This window comes from Neodiprion lecontei, chromosome 1 (genome assembly GCF_021901455.1).
Source record: "Neodiprion lecontei isolate iyNeoLeco1 chromosome 1, iyNeoLeco1.1, whole genome shotgun sequence".
Taxonomy (NCBI): Eukaryota; Metazoa; Arthropoda; class Insecta; order Hymenoptera; family Diprionidae; genus Neodiprion; species Neodiprion lecontei.
In genome coordinates, this window is record NC_060260.1 from 2,013,640 (window position 1) to 2,030,209 (window position 16,570).

The 16,570-nt window shown below is 40.0% G+C and overlaps 3 protein-coding genes across 3 annotated transcripts; all 3 read right to left on the minus strand.

The window, feature by feature from the left end:
* Positions 1-1,663: 1,663 nt before the first annotated feature.
* Positions 1,664-5,095, minus strand: LOC107227381 (aldehyde dehydrogenase 1A1). Its single transcript, XM_015668504.2, has 11 exons — positions 4,922-5,095; positions 3,907-4,011; positions 3,706-3,807; positions 3,405-3,570; positions 3,019-3,323; positions 2,825-2,927; positions 2,573-2,754; positions 2,332-2,496; positions 2,097-2,254; positions 1,939-2,013; positions 1,664-1,855 (listed from the first exon to the last, which is right to left on the minus strand). The coding sequence occupies exons 1-11, from the start codon at positions 4,979-4,981 to the stop codon at positions 1,786-1,788; spliced, it is 1,491 nt and encodes a 496-aa protein (XP_015523990.2). The 5' UTR covers positions 4,982-5,095; the 3' UTR covers positions 1,664-1,785.
* Positions 5,096-6,011: 916 nt separating this feature from the next.
* Positions 6,012-10,028, minus strand: LOC107227383 (aldehyde dehydrogenase 1A1). Its single transcript, XM_015668506.2, has 11 exons — positions 9,875-10,028; positions 8,671-8,775; positions 8,375-8,476; positions 8,136-8,301; positions 7,764-8,068; positions 7,543-7,645; positions 7,097-7,281; positions 6,804-6,968; positions 6,574-6,731; positions 6,416-6,490; positions 6,012-6,336 (listed from the first exon to the last, which is right to left on the minus strand). The coding sequence occupies exons 1-11, from the start codon at positions 9,914-9,916 to the stop codon at positions 6,267-6,269; spliced, it is 1,476 nt and encodes a 491-aa protein (XP_015523992.2). The 5' UTR covers positions 9,917-10,028; the 3' UTR covers positions 6,012-6,266.
* Positions 10,029-11,251: 1,223 nt separating this feature from the next.
* On the minus strand, positions 11,252-15,459 carry LOC107227384 (aldehyde dehydrogenase 1A1). Its single transcript, XM_015668508.2, has 11 exons — positions 15,162-15,459; positions 13,891-13,995; positions 13,569-13,670; positions 13,306-13,471; positions 12,897-13,201; positions 12,676-12,778; positions 12,372-12,556; positions 12,080-12,244; positions 11,849-12,006; positions 11,692-11,766; positions 11,252-11,612 (listed from the first exon to the last, which is right to left on the minus strand). Exons 1-11 carry the CDS (start codon positions 15,201-15,203, stop codon positions 11,543-11,545), a joined length of 1,476 nt encoding a protein of 491 aa, XP_015523994.1. The 5' UTR covers positions 15,204-15,459; the 3' UTR covers positions 11,252-11,542.
* Between the last annotated feature and the right edge of the window lie 1,111 nt (positions 15,460-16,570).

Here is a 16,570-nt window from a genome sequence, read left to right on the forward strand (position 1 = left end):
TTCTAATCTCGCGGGATTACGCAAGCTATACTTCGAGATACCTCAATGCTGTATTATGTCGACTCTAAACCAGCTGAATTATCTTCGTGGTGCTCGATCAAAAGCCACAATTTTTAATAATGTGTCAGGTTGGAATGGGTCAGAATACAAGTAGAGCTACTGTTGTCGTACGAAAATAATAACAAACGAGTCAACGTCAAGGTATAAATTGCACCTTCAAATAAAAGATGTAGTGAAGATGCTATTCTTTAACCCTTAGCTGGCACACTTTCCCGGCATAACATAAAATCCATATCGCGAATAAACTACAGGTTATTTTAATTTGCAAAGATTATCAAAGAGTCGTTAAACTGATTTGTAAAAGAAAATACAGCTTATTTAAAAAAAATTATCAAATATGGAAAAAAAAAAAAAATTGAACACTCCAAAGAAACGTAATTTTTTTCAACTATTCTTCTAAATTATTTTAATTATTTATTCTCATTGGCTTAAAATAAGTATCAGCAAGCGTTAGCGTTTGGTACCTCAGAATGCCAGCTAAGGGTCAAGTCCTTAGTCACATGTTTCTGTGCACGTTGCTGGGTGGTAAAGACTTCATACAAAGGAAATACACGACTAAGATACCTATAATTTGGTTCATTTTAATTAGCCATTTTAATCAAGGCGGTATACTTTATCGGCTGGGTGGAGAATATACTATCGCACTTTAATCTCGGTCTTGCTGCCTGTGGGATATTACTCTTCGGTATTTCCCGTGTGAATCTTACTGCGTTTTTATTTCGTTACAGCAGCAGATTACGTAGCACGCATTTATCATAATTAACCTGGCTATTTTTTCCTCTCTTTTTATCACTCTTTGTACCATACAAACGATCGTGATGAAGTCGTTCAGTATTGCTCTCCGAATTTTTACTGACTATGGGTGTATTTTCGATTGCCATTTTTAATAGGTAACCAAATCTATTATCATCAGTTAAAACTCGTGGGTTACAAGATAGGATAGAACGTCATGATTATTTGTTGTTTTTATTTTTTGGCCTTCAATCCTCAAGGATTCAGATCTGGTGCCTCGGAAAATTCGCAGTTCTTCATTAATCACCTTCCCAAAACTATGAATCGCTATTATCCAAGATAATTACAGCATGTTTTTCGTCATTTCTCTTCAGAAAACCAATTTTAAACAGTTGTCAATTCTGGACCTTGATCAGAATCAAATACTACTTTTCCTAACGGTTACAAATCTAATCGATAATCAGCGAAACGTAGATAAGTGCTAGATGATCGCGGGATAAGCATCCGCCCATGTCGGATAAAACAGCTCCATTTGTAATCTTATCGCATGGCCGAAAAACGCTTTATCAAAACTGAAATGTTTGAAAAGACATTGCTCACATTACGGAAAGCGTCTCGTATAATTATTTTCGTATCTAATTTTTTATCACACGAAGCCGTGCACGTTCTTTTAATTCATTCCTACAACTCGATTCAAGGTATCAAGCTGATTAGACACTGCAATCACGTCCCTTATTCATTTGATTTGAGAACTAGACGCCAAATGTCTAGCTGTCTTTAACCTTATCTCAGATGATGCTTTACAACAGGTGTTGCGAAAATAATTCCTTACTTTTATAACATTTGTTATAGGTTATCGGAATTAATTTGCTTTTTCAACAACATTATGGATTTTTATTTTGATACATTTGTCATCAGAGTTTATTGACCGTTATATGTGCCAGCGGAGATAAATGAAAATCATCAGTCTTGACCATAGGTTTCGAAGTCAGCTCAATGATTGGATGGCAGTTTGATTGAAATGGTTTTAGTTTCGAGGTAGGCATCCAACCCTTCCTTGCCCCTGTGGAAAGGAAATTTCCTTATTCATGCCAATCTTTGAACAATGAAATTGCTAGACTGATAAAGCTAGACAATTCAACTTACATTTCACGTCCCATGCCGGACTCTTTGTAACCACCGAATGGTGCTTGCGGACTAAAGGCGTTGTACCGATTCACCCTAAAGAGATAAGTGTACCATCAAATAGTTAGCAAATTCTCGAAATGATTCTGTACATCGCTGTTACGGAAATTTGATCCTACCATACGTTTCCTGCTTCCACGGCCTTCGCGTACTCAAGAGCAACCTCAATGTTCTTGGTGAAGACACCGGCTGCCAGTCCGTAATTGGTGTCATTTGACCTTTGGATAACCTCTTCGAGAGTGTCGAACTTGAAAATAGACTGCACCGGTCCGAATATCTGTAAAATGTAAAATTACAATTGGGAATCAGCCAGTGTCAGTCGACGATAGATCTTGACCGAAATCACGGATTTACTTCTTCCTTGGCGATTCGCATGTTGTCAGTAACGTTCGAGAATACCGTGGGCTCGATGAAGTACCCGTTTGATTCTATACGTTTTCCACCGGTTTCCAGTTTCGCGCCTTCTCTCTTCGCCGATTCGATCAATCCCAGAACCTTGTCAACAGTATCCAAGTCGATCTGAAAGCAAATCGCGTCGGTTAATTCTCGGCTGAGCAACTGTAGGAGTCTCATGTTGTCAGGATGTTTCACCCACTTGAGGACCTTGCTGACACCCGGGAGTAAAAGCGTCTCCGACTTTTGTCGCGGAAGCAACGGCGACGGCTTTCTTTACGAACTTGTCGTAAACCCCAGACTGAACGAAGACCCTTGAGGGTGCTATGCACGCCTGACCAGCGTTGGAGAACAGACTGTAGGCGTCTTCCACAGCTGCATCAACTGCATTGAGAAGGAAACTATTGTGTAGACAAGATGTAAACATGCAGCTTTTTAACGCCCTCTTACTCACGGTCAGCGTCGTCGAAGACAACGAGAGGACTCTTTCCTCCCAGCTCGAGGGTTACACGCTTCAAATTACTCTCCCCAGCAGCTTTCAATATGATGTGTCCAACCTGTCGATGTTATTCGCATACAGTGAGACGGTGTTTGTCACAATGGTCCAGGTTTCACGGGGACCTGAAACTCTGGGGGGTCAATAATCACCTCTGATGAACCGGTGAACGCGACCTTGGCGATGTCAGGGTGGTGGCTGATCGCCGCTCCGGCTGTAGGACCGTAGCCTGGCACAACGTTGACGACTCCAGGAGGAAACCCGGCCTCCTTGACGAGCTGGGCCAGCCTAATCGAAGTCAGCGGTGTTTGTTCGGCCGGCTTTACTACCAGTGTGCAGCCCGCCGCCAATGCAGGCCCCAACTTCAACCCGAACATGAGAATCGGGTAATTCCAAGGTATGATCTGCCCGACCACACCGACCGGCTCCTTCCGCGTCAAAGTGAAAGAATTTCCGTCTGAGGCAAACCAGTTTTTACCGTTATTGTGGCATTCGAATTGTTCGACCCGAGCAAGAACTTGTATTTCACCCAACTCACCGACGGGAATAGTCGTTCCGTGAATCTTATCCGTCCAGCCAGCGTAATATCGTACAAAATGCGCGGTCATTGCTGTGAACTGGTACGCCGCAGGGAAGGGTTTTCCATTTTCAATTGATTCCAGGTTTGCCAATTCGTTCACATTTTCCTCGATCAGATCGGCCAGCTGCGCAAAAGCAGAGAAAATCAGACCCTCGTTATATGCTAGCGGATAGATGAATTATATAATATGATGAAATTATGTAATCAAAACAACAATTAGATTAATGAGCAACGCTGATCCTATCACTGGGATACCGACCTTGTAGAGAAGAGCTCCACGGGCTGAGGCATCCATCGATCGCCATACCGATCCCCTGGCGAAAGCTTTTTTTGCTGCTGCCACTGCCTTGTCAACGTCGGCCTATGGGTGAAAAATTTACTGGTTATTTTAAGCGGAATGACCTGTAACGCCGAAGCCATGACGGCAGAACTTGTTTAACGCGTCTTAAATTCAACTCACCTTGTCACCTTCAGCCGTTTGAGCTATTAATTTTTCTGTTGCAGGATTCAGGACAGGAAACGTCTTACCGCTTACCGCGTCGACGAATTCATTGTTGATGAAAATCTGTGCAGTTTAATCAAACGTAAAACTTTTATAACGTTGAATAAACTCTTAATTACACACAGCTGCGATTGCATCTTACGAAAATATGATCAACCCCTGACCCGCGTAAGTTCATCTTCAAATTTGTACATCATTGATATCAGATCATTATTTGTACATCATTAGTTTCGCAACAGCAGTATTGATAAATTTTGTAACGACGCTGACATTACCATTTTGCTTACTACGCGATTGCGAAGGGTAATAATCGATTGGATCACCAACATAATAAATCGTTATCGGCAAAATGCAAATCTAGTCTAAACGAGTTTTCGATAGTCAACGTTGAAGCAAGAGATGGATTACACCACTCTGCATAAAAAATAATTTTTTTGTTTTTCAAAATTTTTCCTGGGCTAAGTTCATTATTTTTTTATTTATCGTGCATCAAAAGAATGCAAAGATCTATATAGCCCCATCAAAGTTTGCTTCTGTAGTCCTGGGATAGATAATAACGATTTAATAGTTTTTATAGCACAGGTTTACACGGATTTTTTACCTGGGATTATTGTACGTGATTATTATAAGTTGGTCGGTACTAAACACAGAAAAATTACCATTTGTCGAAAAAGTTTGATTTTGCAGCCAAGAGAATGATATTTCAGAATTTCATAAAATCTTCGATTTTAATTATTAAACTGATATAAATAATTTCACATATTAATCATGTATGTGGAAATTCATAGCACAGTATGGTTTTTTAATTCTTTTCATGCCGCTGAGACTTTGCCGTCGTTCAAAAATTGTTTTATACGTACACTACGAGCAACGATTCATTTCTGTATTCATATGAAAAAACTTTTATATTATTTCGGTTTCTCGGTTTTACCACCGGCCGGGTGTTCACTATTAAAAAAATGCGATAGCGCACCTTGGTGTAGTTTATTTTTGTGTTTGGGTTTCCTTTCGGTGGATCGAGTGTGACAGACATGTTTGTAGAGATGTTTATGCAGACGTTTGCAAACCACTAAATGTTCGCGGGTCTATTCTGGTTTTAAAGCCTCGGAGTGTGGTAATATCGGACCTTATCTCGTGGATTTATTGGCACTCCTTCCAGAGTTCCAAACCGCAAACTTACGTTTCGCATTGGTTGGATTATCTCTTACATTACCTACAAACTTGAAAAAAAACATGACGCAATAAGATGTCGAATACAGGTTTGTTGTACAAGAAGTTGATCTGTCCCAAGTTTAAGCCATATGAAATCTTATATTTAGGTGTGAGTAAGAAGTTTCTTCTCTGCATGCACGATGTATAAGGAGACTCTAATGTGTTGATGTTGTGTTTACCCTTTTTGAATCCTTGCTTCCGATGAGAAGCCCGTAAGACAAGCAATGCCATCTATTGAATGATATGCGGATGTGCAAATCATTAATCTACGAGAGAATATTTGTTGAAAGAATGTAAATTCGAAAAATTGGTGATTTCGAAAAATTAACGACGGAGCCAGGAATCGAACCTGGCGTCTAGAGATGCTTGACCGGAGCCTTACTCCACTAGACCACCTAGACGCCCTGACTCTGTTGTCGTTAATTTCTCTCATCACCAGTGAGTTCGAATTTGTTTTCCTGTGCCCGGTTTATGTGTGAGTAAGAAGTTTCTTCTCTGCATGCACAATGTATAAGGAGATACATATAGGGTTATATTTAGGGTTATCAGTAATTTTTTTCTTACGTCTTCCGTCCGCGCGGGAGTCACGTTGCGTAATTCTTCACCTTGACCAGCTGCCGTCAGGGTCTTTCGGAACAATTTTATTTACGATATTCCTCACAGATCGTAGTATAGGTACAGCAGTAGGCATAATATTCGATCGATTTTAAATCTGTCGGCGGGTTATACAGCGAATCCAACTACCGTTTCAAGCGTTTCAAGAAATACCGAGACAGTTTAACGAAATACCCTAGAAACTTTGGATCGTGTTGGTAGAATAATTCAGTCGAAGTTATTAAACTTGAGGATCATTTCTGAACGTTAAGTTTTAGTTTTTATTGTTCATTGAGAAGTATAAAGATTGTTACAAAGTGTACATCGATTTTTATGCCGTAGTCATTAGTGTAGGCTGTGGATCAATTACCACCACACTCCATTTTTATTATCATTCTGAATTAAGAGATACCCAGAAGAAATAGAAAATGATGGCAGGCATTTGGACTCCGAGAGATGATCATCTGCTGTGTAAATCTTTCTCTTAGGTGTGTCTGCGACGTTGGGCAAGCTTAATGATTCGAGGGTAGTTTGATCGAGATGGTTTTGACTTCGAGATAGTTGCTCAAAGCTTCTTCGCCCCTGGAACATAAGAATGAGTTGTACTTGCGCGATCGAGCGTCATCTGCTGGTCTGAGGTTAGGTAACTCGGATGACTTACATTTCCCTTCCAATGCCAGATTCCTTGTAGCCACCAAAAGGCGCTTGCGGTCCCAAAGCACCCCACTGGTTCACCCTGAGAATATGATCGTGCCACTCGTTAATAAATTTCTCCTAAGGCTTTCAATCCGTCTGTCTTCAAATTTTTTTGCAACTTACCAGACGACACCGGACTCTATGGCCTTGGAAAATTCTAGTGCGGTTTCGATGTTCTTAGTGTAAACACCGGCTGCCAACCCGTAATTGGTATTGTTTGCTCGTTGGATCACCTCCTCCAGGGTTTCGAACTTGAAGATCGGTTGTACCGGTCCAAAGATCTGCAGACCATTGCGTCATGAATTGTATAAAATCGGATTACTGATCGGTATTGGTCATGATTTCAGACTCACCTCTTCCTTAGCGATTCTCATCTCGTCGGTGACGTCTGAGAAGACGGTAGGCTGAACGAAGAAACCAACTTTACCAAGCCGGCTTCCGCCAGTTTGCAATTTCGCGCCTTGTTTCTTGCCAGATTCAATCAAACCCAAAATCTTCTCGAAACTTTCCGTGTCGATCTAAAATAACATTGCAATTAACTTCTTTGTCAGTTTGTTATGGCCAAATGAGATAAGTGGGACGTTTTTTTTGTAGATCTCATTATCGCGACTAACGATCTTTTCGTATCTAAATTTTAATCGCTCACCTGAGGACCGGTCTGTACATTTGGTTCAAAGGCATCGCCAACTTTTCTCTCCTTAGCCAAAGCTGTCGATTTCTTAACAAACTCGTCGTAAATTCCGGACTGCACGAAGACTCGAGTTGGTGCACAACAGGTTTGCCCAGCATTTTGGAACAAATTATCGTGGGCAACCTTTACGGCTTCGTCAACTAAATAAAACAAATGTCGTTTCACTTCTGCAATCGTTTGATTGAAACAATTGTTCAGGAGTCTCTAATGTACTCGAAATATTTTGTTTCCTTTCACCAACTCGTATTGCTAATCAGGAATCGGTGTATTATTCAAATTGCTGTAAGTCGATATTTTTTTATGTATTCCTAGTCGTGGTCCAGTGTTATAAAACTAGTTTAACTGGTATATATGACTGTCCTAAGACTGCCGAATAATATCCATATGAAATATGTACTCACGGTCAGCGTCGTTGAAAATGACAAAGGGGCTTTTCCCTCCCAACTCCAGCGTGACGCGTTTCAGATTTGTTTTTCCCGCGGCTTGCATTATGATGTGGCCAACCTGTTGAGACGGTGATTTTGGAAACGGAACTTTTGTCGCTTAAAATAAAATCGTGCTGTGCAAAGAGTAACCCGTAGTCATACTGCCCAGATTATCAGCGAGAAAAGCGAAAGGTTACCTCGGTAGATCCGGTAAATGCAACCTTGGCGACGTCGGCGTGTTCGCTAATCGCGGCTCCAGCAGTGGGACCGAAACCTGGAACAACGTTGAGGACTCCGGGAGGAAATCCGGCCTCCTTAGCGAGACTTGCTACTCGAAGAGCGGTCAGAGGCGTTTGTTCGGCTGGTTTCAACACTATCGTGCAACCAGCTGCCAGGGCTGGCCCTAGCTTGAGTCCAATCATAATCATGGGATAGTTCCATGGGGTGATTTGACCGACTACGCCGATCGGCTCCTTCCTCGTTAAGGTGAACGAGTTTCCGTCTGTTCCGGAACCAAAAATCGCGACGATCAGTTCAATTCAGATTTAAATCAAGTCCCGAGAACTCACCAGCCGGGATGGTGCTCCCGTGAATCTTGTCGGTCCAGCCGGCATAGTAACGGAGAAAAGCCGCGCAGCCGTAGACTTCTCCGTAGGCTTCCTTGAATGGTTTTCCATTGTCGATGGACTCCAAGCTGGCCAATTCGTCGACGTTTTTGATGATCAAATCGGCCAACTGTCGAGCAGATAAAACGTGTTTACAGCGCGAGTTATGAAAGTCGGCCATAGTGAACGGAAAGAGAATCGACCTTGTTCAATAGATTTCCACGCGCCGATGCATCTAAACTTCTCCAAGCTGAACCTCGGGCGAATGCCTTTTTAGCCGCTGCAACCGCTTTCTCAACGTCAACCTATAGAAATTAAGGTATTTGGAGTTAATATGGGGCGGCTGTCGTTATTACCTTATGTTTGTTAGAAGTTTGTGCATTCAGAAACAAAACGATGTTCAATTTATAGGACTACAGTGTGATAGCGTGAATGGTTTTGCGAATTAAATACGGAAAGAAGATGTGTACAAACGTTCTAACATGGAAAAAAATTTCACCTTGTCAGCTTCGGCTATGTCGGCAATTTTTTCTCCGCTTGCTGGATTAATGGTGGCGAATTTCTTGCCACTCACTGCGGGGACCCATTCGTTGTTGATGAATAGCTGTAAATATTTTCGACCGTCAAATTAGAACTGTTGATATCTCTATAATTAACAACAAGCTTGTAAAATGGTCTTGAATTATTTCGACCCGGTTTTTACATTGATGAGAATTGCAACTATTCGTTTGCCAGCATTTAGATGTTAAGTATAATTATTTTGACATCTTATCAAGAAACTGTTCGACTGATAGCTGTATACAATTTGTAGAAACATTTTTCTGTTTCTTATCACGGCGCGCGGCGTATTTACAAGATAACTTTTATCGTCGTACACGCCTACAAGAGCCAAGCCGCTACAATGATAATCAGTATAAAAATTACACGACATGATACAGAATAACACGAAGTTCTTTTCATTATATTTTCTGCGCTTTTAGAAATGATCCTATGAGGAAGCTGCGAAAGCGGTGGAAGACCTCCTATATGTCCCAGGAATTTTCGATCAGGAATAAGAAAAATTTTCACTTCGTCTGATACGGAAATCAACGTTAAAACCGAGGTCAAAACGCGTCAATTTCAAACCCATTTATCTCGAAACTACTTTTTTCAATTTGGTTCACATAATATTACAAGTTCTACGTAATCGATTGACTTCAAATTTGGTATGAACCGTCAGTATATATCCCTCTCTAGTCCAGACATTGGGAATTGCGAAATTATTATTATTACCATTTAACAAAAATTAAAAACCTGGAAAAAATCAGGGCAAGAAATTAACTTTTTCTTCAGACAATCACCATTTGTTTAATTATTTCAATATCTTTTCTCTTTGGTCCTGACCAAATGACATTCTTACTGATCAAAAAAATTGGTTTCATTTCTGTTTCCGATGAATGGGAGCACTGGAATCATGCCAACCACCTCAACCTGTTTTTATTTCACGGCCATATTTACAGGCTCAGATCTTCTTTGAATTTAATTGTTATTTAAGCAAAAATTTTATTCCAAGTTCTTGAAACCTCAATAATAAGACTAGAAATGAATACTAGAAATATGTACCGATATTTTTTTATTTTTTTTTTTATGAATTCCGACATTTAAACCGGTAAACTAGAATATCTCCTTAGAGTTACGGTTGAATATTGAAATTGTAAACCTACCTGGGTGCAAGTGACAGGCTGCTTTGCGTTCGGTTTTGCCATCTTCGCGGTTAAGGATTATTACTCTGCAATGTCGCTTGCCGGCAGTCCAGACGCTTCTGATCTTGAAACGAAGAACTCGATTACACGCCGATGACTTATTGTTAGTCAAGGTCTGTTGGTGAGAGGCTCTCCCATCACTGTACCCCCATATATTCGCTCTGTATTTGTTATCAAGACGACATTACGAGCCTGTACAAGCAGCACTATCGTATCGAAGAAATTATAGATATGATAAGCGACAACCTAAAATTCAAATATCATTTGAAAAAGATGGAAAATTATAGAGTACAGACAGAGTTTCGGATGCGACTGAAGTTCATTCCCATCATAAGCCGAGCGTGGCCTCGTCGTATTTTTATTTTCAAGCTACCTTGTAGAAATCTTCTCTACAGTTAGTGTCGGGCATGGGCGATTGTGTTTTAATGTCTAACTAATACAAATTTTTAGACTTAAACTATAAATTTCCGGATTGGATTGATTCCAAAGGAATTGTTGTAGATTTTAAACTGCCAATTCCCGATGCTACGTTACATAACTCCGTCATATTCTGTGCTGTCAGTTGGAATTGTGCAATTCATGGCTTGGACGGTTAGAGCTGAATAGTAACTCGGCAGTGATTTTTCAAGGCATCCGTATTTACACTCATCATTAACGCAGCTCTCGCTCTCGTGTAACCTTGACAAAATATAATTACCATTTTCGCATCTTTAGAAGGCTAAAAACAATTAGGGAGAAAACATTTCATTTATTTAGTGATATCATCTCTCCTGAAACGTACCTGGCTATACTTAGAAAATAAAATAAACCGTATATTGTAACGCAGCTCAAAGATAATTGTAGAGGAGAGCGAAAGAAGCTGTAAGTGTCTGTGACCAAACTTAAAAAAAAATAATAATAAAAACCGATCAAAACTGTTTTTCTTTCGTTGCATTGTTATTTGTGGCTTCAATCCGTCTGTGGAATTCTTTTTTTATGGCACTTGCAGCCTCTTTTAACTCTGTTTTTCAATAATTTCTTGTCGCTATCTTTTAAAATGCATAAATAACTCGAGCCAATTATAGCGTCTTGGAAAATTCCCAAACAACCGTTCATACTTCGACTTATCCCCGTCATAGCGATATGAAGATAAATAACTATAAATGATTGCACGTTAATATTACATTGTGTTAGATTAGTGTTTCGCTTAACTAATAAATTTCTTATAGTTTCTGCTAATATATTTCATGGACTGAATACTTTCCGCACCTACGTATTTCATGAAATTCCGAACTTGAAATTCTGTACTTCAAAAGGGAACTGTGGGTAATAATTATTTCTGAACAAGTAATATCAATATTTGTTCAAAGAATATGCCTCGCATTGTATTTCACTTGGTATAAAATCAAAATCATCAAATATACAATGGCTACTACATAGTACATACGTTGCTCTAAACTGTGGTTTGACAATCACTAAAATATTCTAAATACAGGAACTATTACGTGTCGCTCTACTTCTAATTACATTTCAAATGTTTTAGTAAAAGTATTGAGTACAATGAAGAAGTAGAAGTAAATATAAACGAAACTGAAGTCGGGTGACATGGAAGATATTCTCTATCGGATGGGTCCTCAACGTCGGAACAGCTTAATTATTCGAGGGTAGTTTAATCGAGATTGTTTTGGTCTCGAGATAGTTGCTCAAAGCTTCTTCGCCCCTGGAACATAAGAATGAGTTGTACTTGCGCGATCGAGCGTCATTTGCTTGTCTGAGGTTAGGTAACTCGGATGACTTACATTTCCCTTCCAATGCCAGATTCCTTGTAGCCACCAAAAGGCGCTTGCGGTTCCAAAGCGCCCCACTGGTTCACCCTGAAAATATGATCGTGTCACTCGTTACTAGACTTCTTCTAAATACTTTCAATCCATTCGTCTTCAGATTCTTTCTACTCACCATACGACACCGGCCTCCATGGCCTTGGAAAACTCTAGTGCGGTTTCAATGTTCTTAGTGCAGACACCGGCTGCCAACCCGTAATTGGTATTGTTTGCTCGTTGGATCACCTCCTCCAGGGTATCGAACTTGAAGATCGTTTGTACCGGTCCAAAGATCTGCGGACCGTCGCGTCAGGAATTGTATAAAATCGGTTTACTGATCGGTAGTTGCTCATGGTTTCAGACTCACCTCTTCCTTAGCGATTCTCATGTCATCGGTGACGTCTGAGAAGACGGTAGGCTGAACGAAGAAGCCGACTTTGCCAAGCCGGTTCCCGCCAGTTTGCAATTTCGCGCCTTCTTTCTTGCCAGATTCGATCAGAGCGAGAATCTTCTCCAAGCTTTCCGCGTCGATCTGAAGTTACATTGAAATTAATTCTCTTGCCAATTTGATATCACGACATCAGGTAGGTAGGCCTTATTTTTGTAGTTCACATTATCGCGACTAACGGTCTTTTCGTGCCGAAATTCTAATCGCTCACCTGAGGACCATTCTGTACATTTGGTTCAAACGCATCGCCAACTTTTCTCGCCTTAGCCAAAGCTGTCGATTTCTTAACAAACTCGTCGTAAATTCCGGACTGCACGAAGACTCGCGTTGGTGCGAGGCAAGTTTGCCCAGAGTTCGAAAATAAATTATCATGGGCGATTTGTACGGCCTCATCAACTGCGTGAAAATAATGTTACGTTTAGCATTGCGCAGATGTAGACCGTCGTAATAATGAAGTTGAACGCTCCAAGCAACGTAATGAGAAATTGGAAACTAAATGCTTCATCGTTACTCACGATCAGCCTCGTTGAAAATAACAAAGGGGCTTTTCCCTCCCAACTCGAGCGTAACGCGTTTCAGATTTGTTTTTCCCGCGGCTTGCATTATGATGTGGCCAACCTGTTGAGACGATGATTTTGTAAACGGAACTTTTATCGCTTAAAATGAAATTGTGTTGTGCAAAGAGTAACCTATAGTCATACCGCTGGGATTATCAACGAACAAAATGAAAGATTACTTCGGTAGATCCGGTGAACGCAACTTTGACGACGTCGGGATGCTCGCTGATCACGGCTCCAGCAGTGGGACCAAAACCTGGAACAACGTTGAGGACTCCGGGAGGAAATCCAGCCTCCTTAGCGAGACTTGCTACTCGAAGAGCGGTCAGAGGTGTTTGTTCGGCTGGTTTCAACACTATCGTGCAACCAGCTGCCAGGGCTGGCCCGATCTTGATTCCCATCATAATAATGGGGTAGTTCCATGGAATGATTTGACCGACTACGCCGATCGGTTCCTTCCGCGTCATGGCCAATGCATTGCCGTCTACAATGAAACCAATAATTGCGACGGTCATCAGATGTTTTCGGGAAAAAATGGAAGTAGACGCAGTTCAGCCAAGTTTTGATTATCAATTCCTGAAAACTTGCCGACGGGGATTGTTTTCCCGTAGATCTTATCAGGCCAGCCGGCATAGTAGCGGATAATAGCCGAACAGGCATGGACTTCCATGTAAGCCTTAGCGAAGGGCTTTCCACTGTCCAGCGCTTCCAGATTGGCCAGTTCGTCGACATTTTCGACAATAAGATCAGCCAACTATTGAACAAATCGAATGACGCGGATAACAGCAAAAAATCATTCACAAAATCAAGTATAGTTTTATCCTACGTTGACAAATTTGAGGTAAATTAACCTTGTGTAAGAGATTTCCGCGCGCTGAAGAATCTAATCTTCTCCATGGAGAACCTCGGACAAATGCCCTCTTAGCTACCCCAACCGCATTATTGATGTCCACCTGTGAAGATTAAATGTTTCGAGGTCTCTACTCAAGGATCCTGAATCAGCAGCCTGTTTTTTTTCCAACTATTACCTAATATGAAAGAAAAATACTTCTCGTGTCGAGTGACAGGCATTTTTACCGGTGACGACTATACGCACAAAGATCAGGACGGTGGAACTATTCGTAATTACATCTTTTTTTTCATCTCCTATGAGTCGTTAGAATAAACACTTACCTCGGTGGCTTTCGCTATATCAGCAATTTTTTGCCCATTTGCTGGATTGATGGTGGCAAATTTCTCGCCAGCCGCTGCGGGGACCCATTTGTTGTTGATGAATAACTATAAATTTTTTGACAATGTATGCAAAGGTACACTGGCTAATGTAATAATAATCATGAGAAATTTCTCAGCATTACATAATGTGCAAAACAAAACATAACTGATGGTGTAATTTTTCAACGTAATACCGATCTTCCCTCACATCGTTGGATTTTCAAAGTCACGTAAAGTTCATCGTGGCTAATGCTCGGGCATTTTGTTCCTAAACGTTGCTCTATATTCATCTTCTTCTTTTGGGGTGTATTAATATGTGAAACTTTTCACCCTTTCTGATATAAAAATTAGTCGATAGTTTTGAATTCTATCAGAAAATCGTCCCGGCTGATCGTTACAATTGGTTTATCTTGTAAGTAAAATTTTATCAGATACTCATTCGTAATCGAAGCACACTTGAAACACGTTGTTGCGATTATAATTACGCAATGAAATTTCGCAACGTTGTGTACTTTTAAAAGGTTAAGGCTACTCTGGATTTTCAAAAAATCGATTTTTTTTTGTTTGTATTTTCTTAAAGTATGATGTTTCGAAAACATTCTTTAAAAATTTCAAATAAATCTAATCAATGGTTTCTGAGATACCCTACGATAACTGAAGGGCTGTATGACCCTCGATGGCGGATAGCTTGCGGCAGTTGCTAACGAACTTTAAATCTGTTTATCTCGAAACTGTCTTTTCAAAGTCGGTGACCTCTGTAATTCAAAAACAGCTCGATGGATTCAAATGAAGTTTATACAGATATTCAAAGCATAAGAAACTAGTGCCTGATCGTGGGATTTTTTTTTTAACTAAGTTTTTTTCCCGTTTGATTTATTTTGGATGGACCGAGAAAAAATTATGACGGTCACCGCAAAACACTACTTGTGGGACGGGTTAGAACAAATATGGCGATTACTTGGTCTGCAATGAATATTTTTTTTTAATCCTCGTCAAATAAATTCAAGACATTGTTTAATAACTTGGTATTACTTGTTGTATGAAATTCACTTAACTACTGTCAAAAAAAAAGTTGTTTAAAATGCCAATGTTTTTACACCCAATCACTTCCGAAGAAAATAGTTGGTAGTGCACGTTTCTTATGCCAAAAGTCAGATTCGTACTTGTATAATTTTTTGAATTCCTGAACGGTGTACGAGGATGTGAAATATAAATTACCAATTCGAACTTACCTGCGTGTAAGTCACGATTTGTTTCGGATTCGGTTTCGGCATTTTTTGAGGACGATCCACCTTATGGTATCTATCGCAACGTTCCTTTACGACGGTCGGAAAATTTATGGTCTGAGAAATGTGCGTATCGATAATTTATACCAGTAGATAGACACCCGAAGTTCTCAATCTACGCGAACAAAGCAGAACCGTTTAAGTGTCCAGTGATGAAGCGATTTCAAGCCGGCAAATTAGACGTATTTTGAGTAGACGTGTAACGTTTGGATACTTTCAAAAACGACTGCGACGGATATTCATCAGCCGTACATGGGAATATTACATTCTGTTCCCAGGACGAATCCGCCGGACCGTCTAATCCGAAAGCAAGAAAAAAAAAGAAAGAAAAAAACGTTTACAAACAGCTAGAGCAATTTTAGCCGCGCCATTGATAGAGCCATGGATACGAATGAAGCAATATCCCTACGGTGTAGTAGAATAATGAATCTGAACCAATTCGAATAATACAAAGAGTTTATATATTAACTTGCATTATTCGAATTTCCTGAGATTCATTACTAAGGCATTGTAGTCGTGTTGAGTATCATCGATAATAGTCGAGGATTATCCAAACGCTTCTCTTTCTTTTTCTGATTTTTTATCCCGACCGATCTACTTATCCTCCAACATAGTTTCTTGGGTTAAATTTTTCCTCGTTGATTGGAGTCTGTAACCTTTTGAAACTCATGAATTTCATTCGTCTCCAATTGCCTGAATGACCGATCAGGCGGACGGACGACATGAAAGCTTGCCATGCTATTGTATTCTAGAGGATTTTTCGTGAAGAAGAAATTCGAATCAACGACTGTAATAACATCCGTCTGTAGCAGCGATGTTGGCCAAAGTTGCGCAAATCATCGATTCGGATGATAAACGAAGGAGAGTGACTCGGTAGCGTTTCGTATATTGCGTAATTTCACATCATGTAATTACATTTCAGATGGAACGTCCTTGACAGAGAATTGTAGTGAATTTTTTCCAAGAACGCAGTACATGTCCGGGATTAAAATTTATAGTACTATAATATAAAATACACAAGTATGCAAAAAAATATTTAAATGTTATGTTTTCGAGTGTGCTGAATTCAAAAATGCATTCCATTTCCCTCCATCACATACAAAAATACAAGGTGTTTGCATAAAAAAAGCTAACAATTATGAAGAAATCATCATTTTATTACATTGAACTAAACAATATTTCTTACAAAATTAAATAACAATTGCTTTATGAAATGTATTTAACATTCCATGTTCCTTCTTTTCGCCTGTGAAACCTTTTCTTTTTCTCTTTGATACACCTCTGAACACGCTTCCGCTTTCAATTTTCTGTTTCCCTGTATGTAGTTATTCTTGAGATTCACTCTAATACATATT